The sequence below is a fragment of the Aedes aegypti genome, chromosome 2, assembly GCF_002204515.2.
Source record: "Aedes aegypti strain LVP_AGWG chromosome 2, AaegL5.0 Primary Assembly, whole genome shotgun sequence".
Taxonomy (NCBI): Eukaryota; Metazoa; Arthropoda; class Insecta; order Diptera; family Culicidae; genus Aedes; species Aedes aegypti.
In genome coordinates, this window is record NC_035108.1 from 62204352 (window position 1) to 62230016 (window position 25665).

The 25665-nt window shown below is 38.6% G+C and overlaps 1 protein-coding gene across 1 annotated transcript; it reads right to left on the bottom strand.

The window, feature by feature from the left end:
- Positions 1-1008: 1008 nt before the first annotated feature.
- LOC5577555 lies at positions 1009-18463 on the bottom strand. Its single transcript, XM_001663378.2, has 7 exons — positions 18134-18463; positions 17898-18066; positions 17738-17840; positions 17469-17675; positions 2013-2260; positions 1380-1802; positions 1009-1318 (listed from the first exon to the last, which is right to left on the bottom strand). Exons 1-7 carry the CDS (start codon positions 18338-18340, stop codon positions 1119-1121), a joined length of 1557 nt encoding a protein of 518 aa, XP_001663428.2. The 5' UTR covers positions 18341-18463; the 3' UTR covers positions 1009-1118.
- Positions 18464-25665: the final 7202 nt, after the last annotated feature.

Below are 25665 nucleotides of genomic sequence, written 5' to 3' on the forward strand. Positions count from 1 at the left end.
AATGTTTCTAAACAAAACGAAATTTTTCTGAATACTGCGCGATTTTTTTCTGTGTAGTGATAATTTTGGTATACATACAGGTAGGTAGACTTCTCATATTGTTGACATTGTTGTCTAACTCTCAATCCTTCCCTTCCCCGATGGTCGTAAGGACGTGGCCGGCGCCGTATTTGACTTAAAATTTGAGCTCTCGATGTACATCACATTGTTACAAAATTATTACAAAATATAATAAAAAAATTGACCTAAGCCCAACTAAAATTGGAACAAATGCAAAACCAATTCAAAAAACAGATTGCTCAAAAAATAATCGACAAAAAAAAGGGAAAATCACATATTTTGCAAATAAAAAAAAGCTGTATGTGTTACTTTTTTGATATGTCAATTACATACCTGCGAGAAAACTACTTCTCAAAACTAGATTTTTCTCACTTTCACCCGCTTCTAAGCCCTTCAGTTATATTAATTTTGAATGTGAATTTTAGTACATTGACATAGTTCTTTAACTAACTGGGAGAACCGGAAGGGTACCCCAAGAAAAACCAGATGGACATCTCAGGGTGAGAAGAGATGGCCAGAGAGGCCAGCCTTTGATCTCGAACAAGGGGTCTCACAGATGTGCGTTTTAACAATTAAAATGGTTATTTCAACCAACTCATCGCTAAGAGCGATTTCCCAACAGTCTTGCATGCTCAGGAAGCCGATTAGTCACCCCCTGATATGTCACCCCCATAAGAAATCAACGTAAGTGGAATTGTCATTGAAACCATGGCGAATACTGGTGCAAGTTCTCCAGTGTCCGCCATCCGAATTTTCAATACAAAAACAATGTTCTTTTTTCTGCTAAACGTGGATTGAAAGCTTTCATTCAAGGCAATGAAAGTATCAAAAACTCTTTGGATGGATTTATTTAAATATTTGCCCCTAGGGGATGTTCAATAATCACGTAAAAATTTGTTTGGGAGTTTTCGACCAGTAACTCTTCTTGTATAGATACAAAAACAAAAATTTTATGGCACGTAAAAATTCTCTCCTCTTTTATTTTTCTTACACATTTTTTAGTAAAACCTTGTAAATTGAATTATCTTTTCAAAATGAAAAATTACACAGACAGAAGGTTATTCGCTCCCCAACGGACAGATACCGGCCGTTTCGGGGAACAGTCGTTTACAAACGGTGTTAACGGAGTGGTAAATTTCATTGGAAAAACGACGAGCACGTGCATCTTCCACGAACGTTTCGCAGCCGTAGCCTATGCAGAGTTCCCGATAGTGGAACAGCAGACCTTCTGCCTCCGGGACGCGTAGTTCGCTGGTGTCTAAAAAAATTAAAAAAATCATTTGAATCCCTCAAATTTAACGTTCCTAACTCTAACTCACCTTTCATCGCCTGCCACACGAAATGATTTCCTGCCTCGATTACATTTCTCCCAACCGCCACATATTTGCTTCGATTGTGGTGCATCAGTGGCTTCTTGGTCCTGAGCGTCCTAACTTGCGTGTACAGATAGGTATTATTTCCCCATTCGGGAAGCTGCGAGTAATCCTCCTCGTAAAACCCGTAGAAGAATACCGTCTCGAAGTTGAACGAATGGACATCGAAACGCCCCCGGCGATCCAGATACTGGACCAGTGTTTCCTCGACTGTGGTGGCGTTGGTCGGCAAAAACAGCGGCAGTAGAAATTCGTCAAAATCCACCAGAGCTGTGTAGTGGAAATCTCCCACCAGCGTCGCCCGGTACAGACAGTCGTTTAGGGCAGCGAAAATCCCTTCGTAGCGCAGCTCCTGTTCAAATTCATATCCTGCAACGGTAAGTATGAAATGAGATGCCTGGAGTGATTGTTCGGTTTGGAAATTTGATGGAAAATCAAAATGAGAACAATTGACGGCAGCTGTACCGTGTGCTTTCAAAAATAAATCAAGTGCTACCTAATCCTGAAGCGTAATTATTTGCAAACATTTCAAATGGGGCTTCAGAAAGCTTTCCTAGATATTTCGCAGTAAACACTTACCCTCCAGATTCCACTGAAGCACCTCGGCCACGTTTCGCTCCCGATAGTAACTCATCACCCGGTCCACTTCGGCGGTGATGGATTTATTGTAGAAGTAGAATCGTTCTGCCCCGAGCAGTTTCCAGTACTCGACGAACTCGACGATTCGCGCCGCATTGCTGTAATTGTGATGGGCCGGGCCGACGCAGATGGCCAACTTCCGGCTGGGGGGCGTCCGCAGCAGAAAGCCCTGATGCCGGCTGGGATAGCTGAAATTAACAGACTAAGTGAAATCAGCTGTAGGGTGCCGGGATGGTGCGAAGGATACACAGCAAAAAATAAATTGTTTCATCACGTAATTTTAGCTGCGCATCAGTCGTGTCTCAGATATGGTGTAAATTACATGTTTTAAACGTACAAAATCATCCGAAGACTGTTGAAAATCGGAGTCTAGCAATCGATAGAACCAGTCTGAGGGATTAACAATAAAATCTGGGATTTTAACCCTGACTAGTGAGAAAGAGTCACTTTCGACTCTTTCACCACGCTGTAATAATTCTGTTTCAAACAACTTTATGGAAGACACAATGTTCATAATTTCATCACTTTCCAAGATATAGTATACTTTTTATAGTAATCACTTGAAAGTTGTTTTTTACTTATCTTTTGTTTTTCTATGTCAAAGTTTTTGAATGTTTTGAAAACTTTTTAATATAGTTGAAATACAACACTTTTCAAAAAAAATATCAAAACAGACTATTTGACATGCTTGTAATCAAACAAGAGGAAGATCAAAAGATGCAGATCATATTATACGCATTTTTTAGAACCACCTTAAGGTGAAGATTAATTGAAGTCAACCGTAAAACTACAAGAACCCAAAGCTGGAGACCTAAACACTCGCACAATGTGAAAACTTAATCGATTGGTCACTCGCTGGTGGTGATCAATCGGTCAAGCTTTCAGCTTGAACGGACGTTCTGTTTTCCAGATGTGTGCTAGCAAAAACTTGAGGTTTTGCTTCGATTCCTAGCCTTAATGTTTGTCCATCTAAAATGTAGTTGATTTTAATAATAAAAACGCATAATTTTAAAGCTATTTCATCAATCATATTTCAATTAACACAAGTTAACATTGGACGTCAGCCAATATAATTTTATTTTTTGCTGTGTACGGGGAACCAGGGTTTTGCGACGAGGGAAATGGCTCCGGAAGAAGAGCAAATTGCCGACAATTATCTTGGCCGCTGGGGGCCTTTATTGTGCATTTTTGTTTCAGCTCCGTTTTGTTTAGAGAAGAGGTTGAGAGTGTAATGAGAAAGCGTGCAGCTGATCCCAGGAATGGGCTTTTTCAATTAGGATTCTTGGAATCGCGGTAAAAAAAGATTGGCCTCCAGTCAGTGGCAAAAGGATCCAATGCTAAATTAAGGTTAACAAAAATCATGATTATTCTCAGTGAAATACAGTTGCTAGAATACAGCACAGTACCTCTATAATTACGTTCGATAGTTGCGGCGCTCGATAGCGCTTATTGGAATCTTCGAAAATGTTCATCGTAAAAAATCCTATCGACATCTGTGTTCGGAATTCAATGGACGACTTCTGTCGATTTCTCTTTGCAAAAATAAGTTTTCCCATAGAAAATCTAGTAAAATCTTTGAACTGTTGGAGCTGATTATAGATTCACCGATGTAACTAATTTTTTTTACAGTTTTTATAAGACCAAATGGAATAAAAAAATGGACTGAAGTGACAATATATTTATTCTAATGTATATGTATGTGTGTGTGTTTATGTGCGGTTTAACTCTGAATGTAAATTTGTGTTTTCATCGCTAGTGTGTGGCAATTTGTACGGAAAAGATAATGTAAAAATACCATTTCGATTCCAAGTAAATGAATTCATTTCGCGCCATCTTATGCTTTAGTTCGATGCTTTCGACTGTTATGAGTTGCACCGGGGATTTTCTTAGCGGCTTTCAGTAAACATTTATAAAATTAATATACATTAAGATTAACGTAACATTGTTGATGGAGCATCTGGAATAATGTAAGAAACGGGCGTATTTTCTTAAGTTTTATGATATCAACATAATTCAATCCCAAATATCTTGAAACGGTAACTTATAGGAAGATCATTGATATTAGAATTTTGAATTGTTTTTGGATAAAAAAATCATATTGCAGCATCAAAACGCCTTTTCTATAACCAGAAATTGAATTTTCAGAAATACAAGAATAGTTGCCCTTAGAAATTTTTTTTTATTTTAAATTGCACCATGTTGAAACTGCCCTTAAAACATGAGATATGAATGTGGAAAGAGATAAACGTAACATTGTTGGTGGAGCATCTGGAGTAACTTATGAAACGGGCGTATTTTCTTAAGTTTTATGATATTAATATAATTGAATCCTAAATATCTAGAAAACGGCTAGTTTTAGGAAGATCATTGTTATCAGCATTTTGAATTGTTTTTGGATGAAGAATCATATTACAGCATCAAAACGTCTTTTCTACGGCCAGAAATTGAATTTTCAGAAATGCACCAAAAGTTGCTCTTAAAAAAACTTTTTTATTTTAGATTGCACCATGTTGAAACTGTGCTTAAAACATCTGGTTTTACATTGAAATTTTACAGAAAAAATTTGAAAAAAAAACGAAGATACCTATTTTTTGCAATTTGTGTTTTAAGGTTTAATTTTGATTTTTTCATGAAAATAAAAGTATATATTTTTCAGTGTATATTTTTTTTACAAAGCCTATTTGATTGTCTACCATCCCTCCTCAGACACTATTTCTCTATAACAAACGGTTTTCGAGGTACATTTATTTTAAATGGTGATGCTTAAAATACTTACGCCCGTATCAGAAGTTACTCTCGATTCTAAACGATCTCCAATTATATGAGATAATTTTCGTCTCATATACTTAATACATCTGCGCAGTTTCATCCAAATCGGAATGGTACATGTCAGATTTCAGCATTTTATGGACGATTTCGCGTGGAACCGCTCAAATCAAATCATATGTCCCTTCTTTTTAAAAGCAGATGTCCATGGAATTTCCGATGCAGAAACTGAAACATTTGATGTGCAGTGAGACATAGAGCGCCGTCTTATTGAAGTCAGTAACAGTCAAGACCTTTTTCGCAAATTTGCAGGCAGACATAATGAGCAATCTATCAAGGATATTGAATTCCATCAACTTTTTCGTACTGTTTGGAAAAAAAAAAATGATTCAATGATTTTTTTGACGTGAATGCTGATCCAAACTGTTACTATTTGCTCATGAAATGGCGTTTTTTGAATCAGGAAGAGATTTTCTGTTGCTCAGATGTGGCATTTTTGCTTATTTATGAAGCCAGTTGGTATCTGTTGACCACGATATATTCAAGGATATAAAGTTGTTGAGTTAACAGAACTGCAAGACTATTTTCAATTCAAAGAGTCAATATTTTGACATGTTGTTTCGGTATAAAGCTATTATCGTTAAAATTGTACTGAATTGACGTTTCCAAATATTTCAAACCAAATCAATCGGATCATAGAAGTCAAAGTTGTTCAATGTTTACACACCGACATAAAAGATGGCGTACCCTGTATGCTATCACAAGGTTACTGATCCATTAGATATCAAAAATATTTGGAATTGAAAATTTTATTGGAAAAATTACTGAATTATATATTCCACCTTCCCCGTTCTATCGTCTACTGGGCAAAACAGTGCTCTTTAATGAACAGTTCCTGTTCGTTCCGTTCTTTAAATTGAACAAGTTCTTTTGTACCGTTCTTTCGTTCTATTGAAAAATATTTTTTTTAAATTTTCGACTTAAGAATAATGTATTACGACTCATAAAAGATTTTTAAGTCAAAGTCAGAATATTCAACTAAGTTACGATTTTTTTATTGATTGGAAAATGTGTGCTAAAAAAATTAAACAAAATGCATTATTTAAAAACTAGTACATATTGTTATTTTAAATAAAACTTTTCGATTTACGGTTTAATTAAAGACTTCCGCAGCTGACCTTACTGATTTTCACTGAAACATTATCAATCAACTTCAATGATATTTCCACGATCATGACTGTTTTCAGTTGATTTTCAAATTATTATTTCTCTGCAAGCATACTAAGATAGGAATCTTTGAATCTTTGATAAAATGCTTTTAAGAGTCTCCGATAGAACTACCACAGACAGGAAAACTTTCATAACAACTGCGATATAAACGATTAAATGTTAGATAAACTATTAAATGAAAAAATAAGTTCTTTCATTACGCTTTCCTTTGCGCGCCAAGCCTTGTCCGTCCATACTTAACCACCTTATCCAGCTATTCCAGGCAAACATTGAATGAATGGAATGATTGAAGCGTAGCGACGAGGAATCATCACTCACACAAACACATTTCAATCATTCCTCATTCGTCGCATCAAATCAGGGATGCCAAGTCAATTTTTCAAAAATCTGGAAGATTTTGAAGATTTGTCTGGAAAAGTCGGCATCGCTTATGTCGCATATGGAGAACCTTACAAATTATTAACATAACCCTACAAATTCATTACAAATTTTATCTGGATCTTCCACATTTTTGTAAAAAGGGGGGTCGTCAAAAATCTGGAATATTCCAGACAAATCTAGAAGGTTGGCAACGCTGCATCGAATCGTTACCAGCGTCTTATGGACGAAAGGTGGCATGCCAAGAGTGGAGTGCAGGGATGGAAAAAGTACTGTAGCAAACATTTACCGCATCTACATTTACATGTTTGTACACGACCATCAGAATCCAAAATAAACCATGACTGTTCAAAACAAAACAAAAAAATTACGACTCTTTAAAACTGTATTCTTCTTCTTCCCAACGTTTTTCAAACCCGAATGCGAAATGACTTGAGCAAAGTGGTGACACGATTTTTGCGGTTATCGGGGTTTGTATTTTTGCTCGATAAAGGCAGCATTAAATTGAACTTGTTCATATGTATCGCAAGATTTCAATTAGCGATTTATTTATTTAATTTTTTTTCAATCATTCACCTCGGAAAGGCTGCCCAAAAACGATCATAATGGAGAGACAAACACATTCAAGCAGTGTGTGAACCGTTGGCAGCGCAACGCCTGATGGTATTAATGTTGCTGCTGCTTTGTGTTTTGGTTAACTGGCAGAATCGATGAACTGTGGTAAATTGTGGTCATAGCTCCCAAGCCTGGTGGAGTGAATCGTTATTCATTCGATTCGTTTCTCTTTGCCTTTCGATCGGCGAGAACGATGGAAGAATGCATACCGAACGGTTCTCTGATCCACGTTCGTTGCGTTCGTTCATTTGTAGTTGACGTTCAGTAATCCGTTCTTGTTGAACTATTGTTCTCAAAAAAAGAACTACGACTCAATCGTTCAGAACTAGTTCTTTTGAACCGTTCGCGAACGGTTCGCCCATCTCTAGTCTACTAGCACATCAACTGCCATTCAACGCTTAATGTCCCATGTTATTTGTAAACCTTATAGACCGTGGGACAAATATGCGTAGAACGGCAGTCAACCATTATACAAAATGAAAAAAACAAATTTTTAACAGACTGAAGGACTTATATCCTCTCCTTCATTTTTCCGATACCAAACTAGTAAATCAAGCATCTTTGTGTATCATATTAACCCGTATAGGCCTGAGTGAAGGAAAAAATTCTAAAACCCTCAATACTCAGCGAATTCTTAATGGATTCAAATGATTTTTTGTCAGTATACTGGTACACATATCTAGTTTCTAGAAGTGGACAGAGGAACGCGGAAATATTCCTATGGTCGGAGTTATTCCGGTGGATCACTGGGTCAGGTCGGGTGAGAAGGGTACTGTGCGTTTGTGCCCCTGGAGTTAGGCAAATTTCAAGACACATATAATTTCCGGAATCGGTTATAATGTGGCCACTATATGACGGAATTTTATGAAAATTGCGTCAGTGTAAACCTTTTGAGAAACGATTGAATTGGATAACTATGAGTTTTGCATTTGATTAATCATACAAATGACCATTTTCGGGTCCTGGAACGCCTCAAACTTATGATAAAGAGGCCAATTTGTCTCTGAACATCTGTGTCAAGCTTATGGGAACGCATTTGAGTGCACGATTACGTTTGATTTCTACTTTTCGAGCATTAAAACGGTTTAGTATCCAACGAATCCAGAGCCGGTTCTTCCGGGCATTACGTCCGAATGGCCACATCCGGTATATTTTAAACGGTGCAAAACTCTACATTTATAATGTTGAATATCAGATCCTAATGATTTATGCAAATAAAAATGATTGTCATTGCAAATAAATAAAGGTAACTTGGCATGTCCCAAAAAATACCCCTTTTTTACCCGACTTGACCCAGAGACCCACCGGAATAACTCCGGCCACAGGAATATTTCTGAGTTCCTCTGGCCACTTTTTGAAACTAAATATGTGGGCCAGTGAACTGACAAAATATCTTTTGAATCCGTTAAGAATTCTCTGAGCGGTGAGGGTTTCAGTATTTTTGCTTTCACTCAGGCCTATATGGGTTAATTGTGAAAAAATATGAAAATTTTATCACAGCAGCAAGTTTCTTTAATGTGAAAAAATGGTTTGAAAGAGCACTATTTCGTATCAATCGTTTTCAGCTTGAATTTGTACGGATTTTGACATTGAAAAGCTACGTAAAATGGTTATGAATCACGTAGAATTTTTTCCAGGCTGGTTTGTTCGATATCATCAGTCGAGAATATTTTTCTTACATCCATCAATGAAAACATTAATGAACGATTGGCGAAACAAATTATCAGTTAATAAGTAATCGAAGAACTCTAAGCTGAGAAGCTTGCTTTGTTTCAATAGGGGTGTAATTCAAGACAGAAGAAAGAGAAAGTTAATGTATTCTAATCATGAAAAGGAACAGTTATACGCTAGAATCAAATACACACTTAAATCAAAATGCAGACTTCAGCTGTGCAAATCTCGGATAAAGGTTGTTTGCTGACATCTCAGTAAAAGTGACGTTTGATGTAAGCGACACAAAAGTTGCTGCTTTAAATTAAAATGATTTATGGCTAACATATCAGTTAAAATTCATTTGCTGACCACTCGGATCTCGGTAAAAGAATGAAAACTAGTTGAACTCAACTGAGTGTGTACTTCCATTGTACAGATAAGTGTCCTATGGCTTATAAAATCCACAAGATCACATAGGACAGTTTTGTCCATTACAACATGTAACCTTATATAGGTTTGTTTAATCAACTTTCAATTGAAATTTAGGCTACAATCAAGCTTGAGAGAAAAAGGAGGATCGCAGCAGGCTGTGCGCGCGGGTGGATGTGTTTTGTATTTGCTGCCGCGTTTTATCTCTAGTCCTCATTATTTCTTAATCGACCGGTGAAAATATCAAAACGACGGGTAGTGCTATGCCACCCGGAAAATATTTAGAAGAAAAGTATCGAATTGTGAGAAAAATGTGTTTCAGCAGAGAATTATCTCGATTACGCGTCATTTAAAAGTTCGTCCGGTGGAAAATTGATTCGACTGATGGAGCTATGCCACCCGGAAAACAATGTAAAGAAAGTTACTTGTGATGTGAAAACAGACGCTTTTAGATGTTTTGTGCGCGTTGGACGGTGATTAATAAGTAGTGCGAATCGTGCGACAGTAGTGTGTGGTGCAGTTGAGCTGTCACCTTCCATCTCCAGGGCTAAAGTTGTCTGCATCTATATAGACATCTGAGTGTCTCGATAAATAGGTGCAAACAAATTTCTTCCATAAAAGCACTGCCGGTCAGTGGGCGGTGGATTGTAAACACACGCACGCACGCACGCAATCAAGCTTGAGAGAAAAAAAAGCTGTCTTTAACCATGATAACATTTGAAAATAGTGTGCTTTAAGAAACAACAATTTAAAATAAAAAAAAAATTATCGGGGTCCCTCGGTGGATTTTCATGGGGAACACGTCAAATGAACGCTCAAAACCTATATTTACGAATGGCGAAAGATTTACCGATGCCTATTTTTTGTGATAATATTGTTCTACCAGACAAGCCGTGTATTTCAATCGTCATTCTGTATTGATTGTTTGATAAAAGTTAAGATGGGTGTCTAAAATGACATCGTCAGCGTATGTTATAATGATATGAAGATTTTATCGAACATGGGTTGTTACAAACCTGATGCAGAATGTTATTGAAATAACAAAAAAAATTGCTGAATACAATAATCGTGAGCCTAGAAAAGAAGGAATATTTCCAAATATGCTTGGCACGGTAAATGGCTGAGCATAGCGTACCATTGGTACCTCGCGTACCTGCAGGAATAAAATAGACCCCTTTGTGCGGTCCTTAGCCTCTTGCCCAGCAACTCTTATCCCTACCTCCTCGTCGTACTGGCCGGGGTACGAGCAACATTGGAGAAGATCGGGTAACCAACCCCGGTGGAAATTTTGGTCGTATGCTGACAGGGAAGGGGGGGTTTGCTTTAGCTTTTGCTTCTGCAAACCTGAAGCGTCTGTACTCCATGTTAGGAGCGGCTCACAACAGCGTCTGTTCTCCATGTCAGGGAGAACAGGCTTAATATTGAATCAATCATAGATATGATTGACTCATTATTAATGACGGATTTCACGCCAACTCGTCAAAGGGATTGGCAGCACCCCTTCAGAATTCAATGAAACTTTCTGGCTGTGAAGACTATGTGAAACTAAGATACTTTACATACTTTGTTTTTTCAAAATCGATCTAGACTAACATTTGGAAAGGGTCAAAGTTTTTTTTTTACTTTTTTTATAAACCCGTATAACTTGAAAACGGTAAGACCTACAAAAAAGTGTTGTATGGAGGACTGTCGTGAAATTTCCTGACGTTTTAGAAAAAATATTAAAAAAATAAAAACACATTTTCTACACTGAAAAAAAAAATATTCAAAACTTTAAAGTCGATTAAAAAAAAACGGCCACTTCAGATTTTGATCATCCTTAAGCAAAAAGTTTCGTAATTAAATTTACTAAAAGTCGTCCATACATTGCAAATTGGGCATATTTTAGAGAAAAAAATTTTTATAACATCGAAATTTTTAAGTCCCAGTTTTTTTATTTCTTTTTTTTATAAACCCGTATAACTCGAAAACGGCAAGACCTACTAAAAAGTGTTGTATGGGGGACTGTCGTGAAATTTCCTGACGTTTGAGAAAAAAAATATTGAAAAAATAAAAACATATTTTCTACACTGAAAAAAAAATGATTCAAAACTTTAAAGTCGATTTAAAAAAAAACGGCCATTTCAGATTTTGATCATCCTTAAGCAAAAAGTTTCGTAATTAAATTTACTAAAAGTCGTCCATACATTGCAAATTGGGCATATTTTAGAGAAAAAGGTTTTTCTAACATCGAATTTTTTAAGTCCAAATTGAATTTTTTATTTAATTTTAATTTCGCTTTAAATAGTCTAGTCTGATCATATTTTCAAGTGATAAATGAGTTTTAATCACACAATAGATTATATTTGTTTTATTGGGAGTTTAACTACTAAATAAAACGAAATTATACAGTTTTTTTGATTAAATTCAATTGATCTCGCACCATACCGCTTATGAGAAAATCAACTCCTTCTAAAAATCCGATGGGTTTTTTATGGTTGGAAAGATATCACAATAATATTTAATTTCTTATTTGGTCAAAGCCAATCTTAACAGGTGTCTGGAAATGTTATGCTTATGAAAAAAAGTCTTGGTTTGTTTTTATTTTTATTATTGCCATATATCCTAAATCGTAGTATCTGCACATGAATATTTACATTATTTTTGGGCTTTACTGAATAAATTGAATATTTTTGGTTCATCCTCTGAATTGGCATAAAACAATGATATTTTTGGGTACCAGAGACAGTTTGTGTTTCCATAGTATTTTGCAAGACTTGCTCTTTTTGCCATTCGCTTGAGAGTGCCACCAATAGCGTCACAGGGGCTTTGCCGTGGGATGAGGCAAAAAGTGCCACTCTGCTTCCAATCCATGTATTTTCTTGAAATTACATAAGCTGGCATTTTTTTTTATAATGAGCTGCAGCTCCATATGACTTAAAAATAACTTTTGATTTGTTTAACAAAATTTATCAATTTTGAAATAAATAGCTGAACTGCTACTGTGTCATGGGTCTGATATTATAATAAAACTAACATTTTCCAATTTATTATCTTTTTTATGGTAAATCTAGAATTGGTGTATCGTTGCTGGGGTATTATTCCAGTGATATCCTTGAGCAGCGTTATAATTTTCAGAAAAGTTGCTAATTACCAGTATTTAACCTTCGTCCTTGACGCTTTTTTGTCTTTTTTGTTTCGTAGAAAAGAAGACTGTTATTTGCAAATAAAATCATGAGTTATGAGCTTATCAACTTTTTTCATTATTTTTTATTCATCTGGCGTTTAAGGCAGGTACGTTTACTAAGTTTTTTTTACAACACTTTTTCTAGAAGAGAATTTAATGGGATATGGATAAGGTTGTTTTTCAATGTTTGCAATACTGTTGTGATGCCTTTCGAACCATCAAAATCCGTCGGATTGTTAGACGGAGTTGATTTCCTCATAGGCAGAGGCGAAGTCCATTGATTGCCTTCATTTATAAAACATAATCACTGTATAAATTCGTTTTTAACTATTCTCAATAAAAATACAATTTATTTTCTGATTCAAACTCATTTATCACTTGAAAACACGATCATATTTGACGGTTTAAAACAAAATCTTTGAAAAAAAAATTCAGTTTTGGACTTAAAAAATTCGAAGTTAGAAAAACTTTTTTCTCTAGAATATGCCCAGTTTGCAATGTATGGACGACTTTTAGTAAATTTAATTACGAAACTTTTTGCTTAAGGACGATCAAAATCTGAAATGACCATTTTCTTTTAAATCGACTTTAAAGTTTTGAATATTTTTTTTTTAGTGTAGAAAATGTGTTGTTATTTTTTTTTCAAAATTGTTTTCTCCAACTTCAGGAAATTTCACGACATTCCCCCATACAACACTTTTTTGTAGGTCTTGCCGTTTTCGAGTTATACGTAAAAAAAACTTTGACCCTTTCCAAATGTCAGTCTAGATCGATTTTGAAAAAAAAAACAAAGTACGCAAAGTATCTTAGTTTCACATACTTTTGACATCCAGAAAGTTTTATTGAATTCTGAAGGGGTGCTGCCAATCGCGTGTCGAGTTGGCGTGAAATCCGTCAATATACAATCATGACAATGGTATTATTGTTGATGTTGTGTTGTCAAAACTGGCACGAATCTTCTTTATCGACATTACAAAAATGCGTCAAAACGTAAATAAGTATGGGAGCAGGAATACAAACCACTATCTTGTGAGTGAGGGCGCATTAGCTTACATCTACTCCAACATCGCTTGTTGGTAAACAGCGGTTTTTTGCGGTACAGCTCATAACGTCTCAAGGTTATAAAGTGCGGAAAGCTGATTCAACAATAATATAACTGAAATATTCATGTGATAGAAGACAGAAACAAAAGCAAAAGCGATTGGGCAAACCATACTGTCAGGTTAGAAGTACCGACAATATGCTTGTAACAATTGTATCCAGGCATGATAAAGCAACTATCGGAAAAGTTATGTCAATCGTGCAAGAATTTTCTGCGTGTATGTAGGGAGAATGGTCCTCCGGAAATCTAGGGGGTAGGTGTCTGGCCTTGCAAGCCAACCGTAAAAACACATCTGCACAGGAACGTCAACGAGAGAATACGGACCAGAACAATCGACAAAGACTACAGCGACGGAAATAGACTAGCGATGGGAAACTCGGTACGTGGTATTCAAAACCCACGGTTTCGAAATCATTGCGCTGCAGGAGGTGTAATATTGCGCTTGAAGGTGTCATGCGCTTGATGGTGTCGAGGCACGATTTCCACGAGATCCGGACAATCTGTTTGCTTCGCGGACGACATGGATATTATTGAAGAAAATTTGAAACGGTGGTAGATTTGTTCACCCGCTTGAATTGCGAATCAGTCGGGCTTATGGTGAATGCGCCGAAAGCAAATTATATGCTGGTAGGTATAACTGAGCGTGACAGTGGCCGCCTAAGAAGCAGTGTCACGATAGACGGGGATACCTGCGAGGTGGTGGACGAATTCATCTACCTCCGATCCTTGCTGACGACTGACAACAATATAAGTCGGGAAATACGAAGGCGCATCATCAGAGGAAGTCGTGAGTACTATGGACCCCAGAAGAAACTGCGGTCAAGAAAGATGCACCCCCGCACCAAATGCAGGATGTACAAAACGCTTTCAAGACCGGTACTTCTCTACGGGCATGAGACGTGGACTATGCTCGAGGAGGACTTGCAAGCTCTTGGGTTTTTTTTTGAATCCTGAAGGTGGCTAAAGCTGGAAGGATACACTGAGCAGGGCATGTTGCAAGAAAGCCGGACAACAGCCCTGTAAAGATGGTTTTCGCCACAAATCCGGTCGGAACAAGAAGGCTTGGGGCGCAGCGAGCTAGGTGGATTGACCAGGTGCACCAGGACCTGGAGAGCGTTGGTCGCTGTCGAGGGTGGAGAGAAGCGACCATGAACCGAGTGAATTGGCGAAATATTGTTGGCAAGGTTTTATCAAGTTAAGTTTCCGTGCCACTGTATAGTCTAGATTTCAACGGGAGCTTTTTGAATTTAGGATTTTATTGAGAAAGATTCATTCAAAATTCCATGTTATTTGTCATTAAGTATATTTTTCCAAGTATTTTATACAGCTGATTTATTCAACGCAATTTCGAGTTACAATATTACAACTTTTTCGGAGTTTTCCCGATACTTTATTTTCATGATACAAAACTTTCCAATGAACGCTAATCCCATTCATTTTGTAGCAAGGGCACCCGTCAAAGGTACTGACCCGAGCCCCCGGAGCACAAATATGCAACTGCTAACAACTTCCAGAATTAGCTGTTTGAGCTTCTCTCAAGGCTTCCGACTCTTTACCATGCTTAACACTTCAGTCGTCGCGCTGTTGTATTTTGTACAACACTGCTGAAAAAACCTCGCTTTTCGTTCACAACAAACCGCGCGACGACTGGAAAGTTAAGGAACTGTTCCAACTCTTTACCATGAGAGTGGTCAGCGCCTACAGGACTATATCGTCGGAGTCGGAGGCGGCCGAAGACATCGACTGCTATCAGAGAAGAGAAACCAGGCAGGCGAGGAAGCAGTGTTGACACTCAAATCACAATCAATACGCTCTCCCGTGAGAGCAAACTCATTAGAGATCTGCTTCGCAAATCTCACGCTTGAGATTTTGATGCAAAATCAACTCAATCAACTCAAACCGTTATAAATGATTCAGTCGCAAAACGCGTCAAAAACTCGTGAAACCCGAATGTTGTTGTTTACGTTAGAAAGGATTACTATAGTTTTACCAGACTAACAAGAAATTATTGCCGTGTGCTAATAAACTGTGGAAATACGAGTCAATGAGTCAAAAAGGTGAGCCAACTCATCCATGATTTTTTGACTGCTGAGTGATTGACAACTCACACATGAAAAAGCTTAAGCGTGAGTTGTGAGAAATTGAATTTTCACAACACTGCGAGGAAATTGGCAAGAATTCGTTCGCTGGCTAAGTGGCTACAAGATTGGGATGCTTCCGAGATAGGAAGGTGGATCTACAGACTTTTCCCGAATCTAGCGAATCCAGACACAGTTCCTATCGGGTCACGGATACTGCTTCAAGCAGAAACGCTAGAGCATGTTGTCTTCGACTGCCCGGGGGCCAACAAAGTATGAAATACGGTGGCGGCTGCTTTCGGTGAATAGTTCAGCGTATAAAGAGTGGCACACGAAATGATAAGCGAACGGTCTTTGGAATATGATAACCAATATGCCAGCCGATGAACCGGAAGTTACCCTCCCATCGGAATCGTCGGACCGACTTCGGAAATCGACAAGTCAGTCTCTCAAGAAGGCCATCGGAATCGATCGGAGTAGACTAGATCTTCCGTCGAGGACTAGACTGAGTTTCCTGCCCGGCCAGCTTTGGAGTAGGCTAACTCCACCGTCGGAAGCTAGCTGAGTAGATCGTGTAGTCGCACCGGTAAATGACCGTTGGGGTGCATTTGAACTAGAAGCTCCCTTCCACCGGAATCGCAGGACCGACCTCAGCATCTGCCAGGATAGCATCGGTTCAGGAGATCTTCCACTGCCGAGGAAATCTTTGTCAGAGATCCACCGTCGGAGGCTATTCTGATTAATACGAGCGTATCACCGGCTTGAGTCGTCGGAGTACCAGTGCGGAATCTCTGGACAGACTCTGGCATCGGCAAACATTAGAGTATGAACAACGCGTAACGTGACCGGTTTCGGGAGATATTCCTCCATCGGGGAAATCTTCATTGGAGTAGGCTAGCTTCTCCGTCGAGAACTAAGCCAAGTAGTATCGATCACGACGAACCGCAGGCTTTGGGTCGTCGGTGCGCTTGCGAACCGGAAGTTACCCCTCAACTGGAATCGCAAGACCGACCTCGGCATCCAACCGATTTGTCCGAAAAGCATGACGAGCAGAACAATGGAGTCAAGCGCACCAAAAAACGGAGTAGCATCTATCGTATCGGCCCCAAAACGTGAGAGATTTTGAAGAACCAAATTGCAGTCAGATCGAATGAAGCAAGAGGTGATGAAAAGGCGTAGAGACATCAACAAACCCTCAGCCCCCTGAATTAATACCATTAGATAGTTCATGGGGGGCATCTGACTTGGTCACGCTCCAAGAGGACCGGGAAGTGCACAAGACAAGCGTGACAAGCCTTACAAAATCATCGGAGGAATCATACGAAAAGCGTGACATAATCTGTGTACAACCCCTAAAGGTACATAGTTATTTCCCTCCATTGAGTGAGAACCACTGAATCTGAACCCCATGAGCACCTCAGATAGCCGATGAAATGTTCTAGCTTTGCTAAAAGTACGAAAATTCTATATTCTATATTCGGTATGCCCTGTAAGTCCGGGATTTCCTGGGACAAGCATGTTTTATCCCGAACCCAGGGACAAAGAAACTGGCAGGTGTTCTAGTCGATATATATGTTTTCATCATTTCAGTCAGTGGAATGCTTCGGTGAATACGTGTTTAAATATTATTCATCTTTCGATATACATCTTTGTAAGTTATATATTCTTCCGATTGTAGACTGTTTTATATTTGATATCGATAAAAAATAAATTACTCATGTGTACATTCTTGTATGTCTTACGACTAAAATCGTATGCTTGAGGCCTTTCTATATAAACAGTCGTATTTGGGTGAAATGGTTTGTTATCATTAGTAGCAAATCACAGTTGTCTAGGTGTGACAAAGCGATCCAATTTTGTTCGCGGAAATATGAAGTTCGAAGAACTATACGTCGACAGCTGCTCAACATAACAATGAAATCCTATGATAAACTGTTCAGATCCCATATGATCCATACGTTGAAAACTAATCTACTTACTGTATCCCAACGAAACTAGTTGGCTGCACCATAGTCTCCTCCGGACCGTAGGTTATTCCAACTTCTACCGGTACCTCAATATCAACCTGGTGTTTATTGCCGACCAGTTTGCATACCACATACGAAGCGGAAAATTCCATTCCGAAATTTTCATGGATAGACTCCACCTGGTCGGCTCGATGCCATACTGTTCTGTTGCTTGCATACCTGGAATTCGACATGTCTAATGATGACTAATGTTTCATCGATCGTCTTCAGCACTCACTCACTTGAAGTGACAGTAGACTTCCTGGCGTCTGATTCTCAATGGAAGAATGCTGAATATTCGTACGCTTCCGAATGGCAATGTTCCATCAGTAACTCTAAAATTATCTGCAATCAAACTGGCTTGTAATCAGATTAAACACTGACTGATAAGAATTCACTCACGAACAATCTCCAATCGGGGATCGAAAAACGCTGAAAAGATTTGAAGGCGATCCGATTGATTACCAATAGGTTTCCAACGATCTATCTGATTACTGAAGTTTTCCGAGTGTCCCAATCGCAATCGAATGCTTTTTTGGTAGAGAGGCAGGGTTTGGTAAATATATTGTTGCTGAAAATCAGAAATCGATTAACACGTTTTGCTGATTACCTGTCCAGACTCCAGATAATTTACTCACGTACAGAACCCGGGTGTAGAACAGATAGCCCAGCCCCAGGCACAGAATCACACTGAAAATGCCATACTTGCGGATGAAGGTATTCGAGAACACCGCACTGGCCAGCACGAAAGCTTTCGAGCGCGACTTGAGCGGGTGGTATCGGATGTGGGAGCGCATCTCCGTCGCGGCGTCACGGTCCGATTCTTCCGACGTTGAGCGAATCATTGCGCCGATATAATATCACAGTTTAGAGTACTTTTCGTTCGGATGCCACACTATATCTACGTCACTTCAAATGGCCTCCTTTCGATTGTTTCGAGTGTTTACGCATGACTGAATCGGTTCGCTTTTTTTTATCGCAGTTTGAGTTTCATCCGATAGATAACGATTCGGGTTACTTTATGGGACCGATAAGAGATTGATTTGACCAAGGTGTGCATGATTAGGACGGTGATTGTCGAATGGTTACAATCGACGTTTCACAAAGTATCTTTAGAGTATCCTCATGCTTGCTTGCACGATATGAATACAGCATACAACGATTTATAATATCACATCAATTTCGTTACACATCACTCGCGCCATCTTTCGTAACGGGGGTTGAATTCTGAAAAAATGAGAGTATCTCTCACTTATAGCTCTTTGTAACAATCATGATCAACAACACATCATGAGAGCTGTTTATCGTCTACTGCTACAGCTCTGATTATCTCGGGGAGATAACAGTGCACGATAAAACCTATTTAAGGTGAAGATGAATCGAAGCCAAACCTCAAATTTTCAAGAGCACGGATCTGGAAAACTAAACATCCGTTTGAGCTGAAAACTTAATTGATTGGTCACTCGCTGGTGGTGACCAATCGATTAAGTTTTCAGCTCAAACGGGTGTTCGGTTCTCCAGATCCGTGCTCTTGAAAATTTGAGGTTTGGCTTCGTTTCACCTTCACCTTAAACAAGCTCCACATCTGGGGTGCTTTGTTGCTAAAGGGTGTTCGTAGATTGTTTATCATGCCAGTAAAGTAAAGCACCTACCCCCAAAAGCAAATAAACGAGAAAAATAGGTTTTATGATCGCTCTTTCTCTTTAGGTTCTCCTTCGCTGCTGTTATTCACCGAGCTTGTTACAACTTGCGAATCATTGTGGATCATGAACCGATACAGATGCGATTTATTTTTCGCTTGTGCTTTAATCGTGCTTCGAAGTCAATTGAGAACGAGTTTTGTAACGCCATTTCTTACGTTTTCTGTCATAACAACATATCTGCAGTGATCAATTTCTCTCTTTTCTTTTTGATTTGGAGAAGAAAATCAATATAGAGAAATCTTTCACTGTGGATACGCCCTTATGATACTTAACGCGAGATTTAAGTCATCGTAATAAAATAAGTGAAATTGATGGCTCCTGAAGTCGAAAATGAGTTCCAAATTGTTTCAAATTATTTTCCTTTTTAGTTATTATAATTATTTTTAGGGAGTGACCCATTTCGCAAAAAGACCTTTGGCCTTGAAACTGATTTATGTTTCATACAAGAACAGGTAGAATCTCAAAGACGGCATATAATTCTGTTTATGCTAAATGTCCATTATGCCTGATGCGAAACTTCCCACTCCCTTATTTTTTGTATAGGGAAGTGCGTAAATTGTGGAATACGTAGGAAAGTTTATTAGAAAATTCTACATTCTTCAAAGTCGTTCGGTCATTTCGATAAATTGAACATAGGAAATGTGTAACAGTTTTGGCCATGGCGGTTGGCCACATATGAAATGTCAGGGGCGGCTGATCATCGTCCGAGTGCCAGAGAAGGACTCTAAACTAAACTACACACTACGGTCAGCCGGAAATCTAGGGTGTTGGAGTCAGGCCCTGCAAGCCAGCCGTAAAAAAATCATGCAATGAATAATCAACGAGAGAATACGAACCGGGATAATCGGCGAAGTCTACAGCGACGTAAAATGACTAGCGATTGGAAGTTCAGTATATGGAACTGTAAATTTTTCAACTTCATCGGAAGCATACGCAAACTCGCCGAAGCGCTGAAGGACCGCGAATTCGGCATCGTAGCGTTGCAGGAAGTGTGTTGGAAGGGTTCAATGGTGCGAACGTTTAGAGGTACCATCTAGGTAGAAAGGTAGAAGCAGCACTTCGACGAACATCTGAATGGCGCTGAGAGCACAGGCAAAGAAGGTCGAGACAACGGAGGAAATGACTTCGTCAGTACTGCGGACGATGGAAACCAACCAGCTCCCACTTCGAGGGAGGTTAAGGATGCCTTTCGCCAGCTCAAGAACAATAAAGCTGCTGGTAAGGATTAGAGATGGGCAAAAAGAACCAGAGCCGTTCAAAAGATCCGGCTCACTTAGAAGAACGAGTGATCCGTTTCTCTTTTTTTGGCGAGATTCGGTTCATCTGATCAGCACGGATCAGAAAAGAAGTGACCCGCAAAAAGAACGAATGGATTCTTTTAGGGTGATGTGTTAGTATCCATCGTATTAAGCATTTATCAGTGAGAACTGCAATTTTCCCAGTATTGCAGCGAATGACGCTGATACAAACCGATGCCAAACAATTATTTCTCAAAACGGCTTTAGCATTGTACAATAAGATTTTTATAAATCTTGATCTCTTTTTAGAAACAATGCAAAGAAAATGCATCTTGCCGTATTCTCAATCCGTCGTTTCGTTTTTATTTCTGTTACATCACAATAAGTTTCTAGATTCGTCTCACATCTTACGGCTCACTGTGATATATTGAGTGGTCAATGTTGTGTCAACATGTCACTCATGTTGACATGTCATGTCATGTCAAGTCATGTTGTGTGTCAACGCTATAATAATTTTTTTACTAGAATATATAGATCTACGAGCATCTCCATCCATTCCTGCAGCATGATGGAATATACTTATTTCCTTTAAAATTAATTGTTCGTCATCAAAATTCAGCACAAGCATATTAACACAAATCCTTTTGACCGTACAATTATGGAATTTGCTCACAGTGCAGCGAAAACAACACAATCAAAGAAACCGTATCTTTTCGTCTAGCACCGCGCACCCATTGATGCGCACAAGATTTTTATTCTCAGTACGACGTATTGAACTTTGTTTACATTCTCAATTTTACGCGTTCGTTGAGGAAATTTCATAAAATTTCGTAAATTAGAGAACTTTTGCGGCGTGTGATTGGAATGAAATCCTTCAGTGAAGAAGTACGAAGGTTTTCCATAGTGAAAATGAGTGCCTGGCGAAGTAAGTCACACAGGGGGGAGGGAAGAAACTTGTATCATAAAGTGGTGTGACTGGTGTCGATCGTCAAACATTTCTCTCAAATCGTGTTCGTCCATGTGATTTCGGTGAAAAAGTGCAAAGTGGATAATTCAACTGAAGTTATTTAACGAAATACAGTAATTTTATTGCATATTTGGTGTTCACGTGTACAAACCATTACAGCTTTCTCAAAAATACACTTGGAAAATGAATCTTTGTATATCCGCCGTAGTGGAACATTTCAAGTATGACACGACGAATAATAGCGCTTTGGACAAAGTAGAACGAAACCCTATCTCATTCTTCTTATGCAGTCCACAGACGCTCAGACGGTTTGACCAACATTAACCAGGTTGGTGCTGTGTTTGACATGTTTGACGGTTGACGAATCGGTCGACCAAAATCGAACGAGTTTGATTTCACTCAAACCGCTGGTGGGCGGAGCCAAATGTTCTGATCGTACTGTCTGTGGGGCAGTTGAACGAACACCTGCGTCAGCTAGTCAAATTGTAGCTTTGGCGCCTCATCAACAACCGATGCGCATGGGTTGTCATTCACATTGCGTAAATTTATGTAGCGTTGTCGCCGTGAGAATGTGTAGAGAATGCGCGCTTTTGAGTTAATTCCATATATTCCATCAACGATTTCGTCCGAGTATATCCATCATCGAACGATTTCATTTGAAAATCTAGCAGACCTTTTACAGATGTAATTCCAAAATGTCCAGTATTTCCTCTGGGGATTCCTCCAGTAAATCCAGTCCCAGAGATTCCGTCAGGTATATCGACATGGATTCATTTATGATATTTTTGGGGTTTTGAAATGAATTATTCCAAAGATTTCACAAGAAATTTCACTATGAATCATTCTGGAAATTCAAGCAGGAAATGCGCTAGGTAGTGCACCAATAAACTCCAATAAACTCCCCCCGGAAATTTTTCATTATTCCCACCAGGAGTTCATCGAGATATTTTATAGGAAAACTGTTCAGGATTTCATACAGAAATTCCACCATACATTTCCGCCTGGAATTACGAAAAGATTGCACAAAATAAATAACAGGGATTACATCAGAACTAGTTTCAAGTTTTTCTTCAGAATTTTGATAAGGGATTCCACCAGCAATTCTTCCATCGCGTTTTCACCGAAATTCACTTTACTGTTTTTTTTCTACGGATTAGACCAGGAATTCCATAAAGGATTCTACCAGTGATTTCTGCAGAGCAACCTGGAGTATCTCCAGATAAAAATTTCGATTACTCACAAGGATTTTCTCTAGGATTTGCATCAAGATTTCTTCCAGAATTTTCACCAGGGATTCCACTAGAGATTCCAACAGGGTTTCCACCAGAAGTATTTCCGTTGATTCTCTCTGGGATTCGACAAGGAATTCTCCCAGGGCTGTGACCAGAAGTTCCTCTAAGAATTCCATCAGGAATTCGAATCCCGGTCGGAAATCTTGATTAAATCTCCTTAAGAATTCCAGAAGAAATCCCTTGAGAAAATACTTTGGAGGAGGTTTGGTGTAATCCCTAAGAATATTCCTACTGGAACCTATTAATTAATTTCTGGAGGAATTCCAACGAAAATACTAGGGGTATCCCTGAAATAGATACTTGTGAAAATTCTGGGATAGGAAATTGGTAAAATAATCTGTAAAAAGACTTGTTGGAATGGCTGGAGCATTTCCTGGTGTAATCCCTCAAAATACTCCTGAATAAATGATTGTTGGAACTTCTAATGGAATTCCACTTGTAGTCTTTGGAGGAAATATAAGTAAAATCTGATCGAATCCCTGGATTAATTTCTATTCGAAAACTTGGATGAATTTCCGATTGAATCCCTGTTAGGGTTCCTGGTTGAGTCCTTGAAGATTTTCTTGTTGGAATCCCTAAAAGTATTTCTTGTTAAAGCTTTAATGAAATTGTTGACAGAATCCATTCAGAAAATACTGGTGGCATCCCTTCGGGCTTTTTCAAGAATATTGTGGTGCATCCACTAGTCGAATCCCATGAAAGTATGAAATTCCTGAAATAGTTCGTGGTTCAATCTCTGAAATAAATCCTGGTAAAAAATCCGGTTGTACTCGAGGGATAGTAGAATTTCTGGAAGAATTTCCTGTGGAGTTTGTGGTTAAATCGCCTGGAAATAATCCTGGTGCCAATTCCCTGAAAGGTCTTCCCGTTAAAACTTGTTGGTAGAAATTCCCAAGTGGTTTTCTTCCGTAGGAATTATTAAGAGTAACAACCTGGGGAAATCGTTGAAAAATCCTGGGTTAATTCCTGAGGAGTAATCTCATGGAGGAACTTCAGTGAAAACCACTAAAGGAAATATGGTGGAATTACTGGTAGAAATTGGAAACGCTGATGATCTGGCGTTTACGTCCCACTGGAAAGAGCCTGCTTCTCAGCTTGTGTTCTTATGAGCACTTCCACATTTATTAACTGAGAGCTACTATGCGATGCACCTTTTTGATGTGTTATCGTGTGCAGGTACGAAGATATAGCTGGGAAGTCTTTGAAATGATCTCGCGGTGGATGGTCCAAACTTTTGGGTGAATAGTTACTACCTATCTTCCGCAAATGTGAATAAGCGTGCAAAAAATCATATGCATTGCCATTATGGGGTATTTTTTTCAAAATTGTTGTTAAACGGTGCGTTAACGCATTTGCCAGTGAATACGTTACGAAAGTATCTGTCTGGCATTTGCTAGTTGAATACCCTGAGGCAAAACTAGTAACATTTTTGAAATAATTTTTAATGTCTTGGAGGAGTCTCTGGAATATTTCTTGGTGGAATCTTTTGAAGAACTCTTGAATGTGAAATATTTTTTTGTAGAAGGATTTCACTTGTAGTACATCTGGAGGAATTTCCGAAGCAGAATCTATGGAACAATGGATTCTTCGAAGAAGATCCCGGTGGATGGGAAAATTCCTGGTGTAATTATATTCGGAGTTCCTGGTATGATCTCTGTAAGAATATCAGGGGGTCTTTCTGGAGAAAATGATAGTAGTGAGTTCAATCGCTGCGAGTATTCCCCAGTGAAATTTCAGATGGATTTGCTGATGGAATCATACATTCAAAAACTTGTGAAATTCCTGGCGAAATTCCTTATGAAGTTCATGTCAGTCTTCGTAGTGAGAACCCTTGAAGAAACTGGTGATATCCCTGGATGATTTTTTGTTGAAATTGCTGGAGAAATTCCTGTTGGAAATGTTAAAGAAATCTTCTAAAGAATTTCTGGAGGATTTTTTTCAACAATTGTGAAAACAGAGTGACGTTAACGCCATTTTCGCCGTGAATACTTACGAAGTTCTGTTGGATTTGCTAGTTGAATACCCTGAGGCAAAACTAGTAACATTTTTGAAATAATTTTTAATGTCTTGGAGGAGTCTCTGGAATATTTCTTGGTGGAATCTTTTGAAGAACTCTTGAATGTGAAATATTTTTTTGTAGAAGGATTTCACTTGTAGTACATCTGGAGGAATTTCCGAAGCAGAATCTATGGAACAATGGATTCTTCGAAGAAGATCCCGGTGGATGGGAAAATTCCTGGTGTAATTATATTCGGAGTTCCTGGTATGATCTCTGTAAGAATATCAGGGGGTCTTTCTGGAGAAAATGATAGTAGTGAGTTCAATCGCTGCGAGTATTCCCCAGTGAAATTTCAGATGGATTTGCTGATGGAATCATACATTCAAAAATGAATTCCTGGCGAAATTCCTTATAAGTTCATGTCAGTCTTCGTAGTGAGAAGAAACTGGTGATTACCCGGGATGAATTTTTTGTTGAAATTGCTAGAGAAATTCCTATTGGAAATGTTAAAAAATCTCCTAAAGAATTTCTGGAGGATTTCTTCAACAATTTTCTGATAAAGTTTTTGATGGTTCCCTGGGCAACCCCTGTAGGAATTTATTGAGTAGTTTAAGTAGTAATTTTTGGTGGAATCTCTGGAGGAACTGTTGAAAAATTCCTGCAAAAAATCTACAGAAATTTCTGAATGGATCCCTCAAAGAATTTCTTGGGATATCTGGAGGAATATTTTAATGATTCCATTGACGAATTTCTGTAGGAAAGGAACGTCAAAAGGAATCCTTGGAGAAAATCCTGGAAAGTTCTTAGAGAAATTTCCAAAGGAATTCCAGGTGGAATTTTAAGAGGAATCACTTAAAAAAATCAGAGTATCTTGGGGAGTGAGCTCTGGAGAGTCTCTGTAGGAATCTCTGAAAATAATTCTTTGATGATTTTTGGAGTAAAATTCAGGAATACCGTTGGAGAAAGCTTTG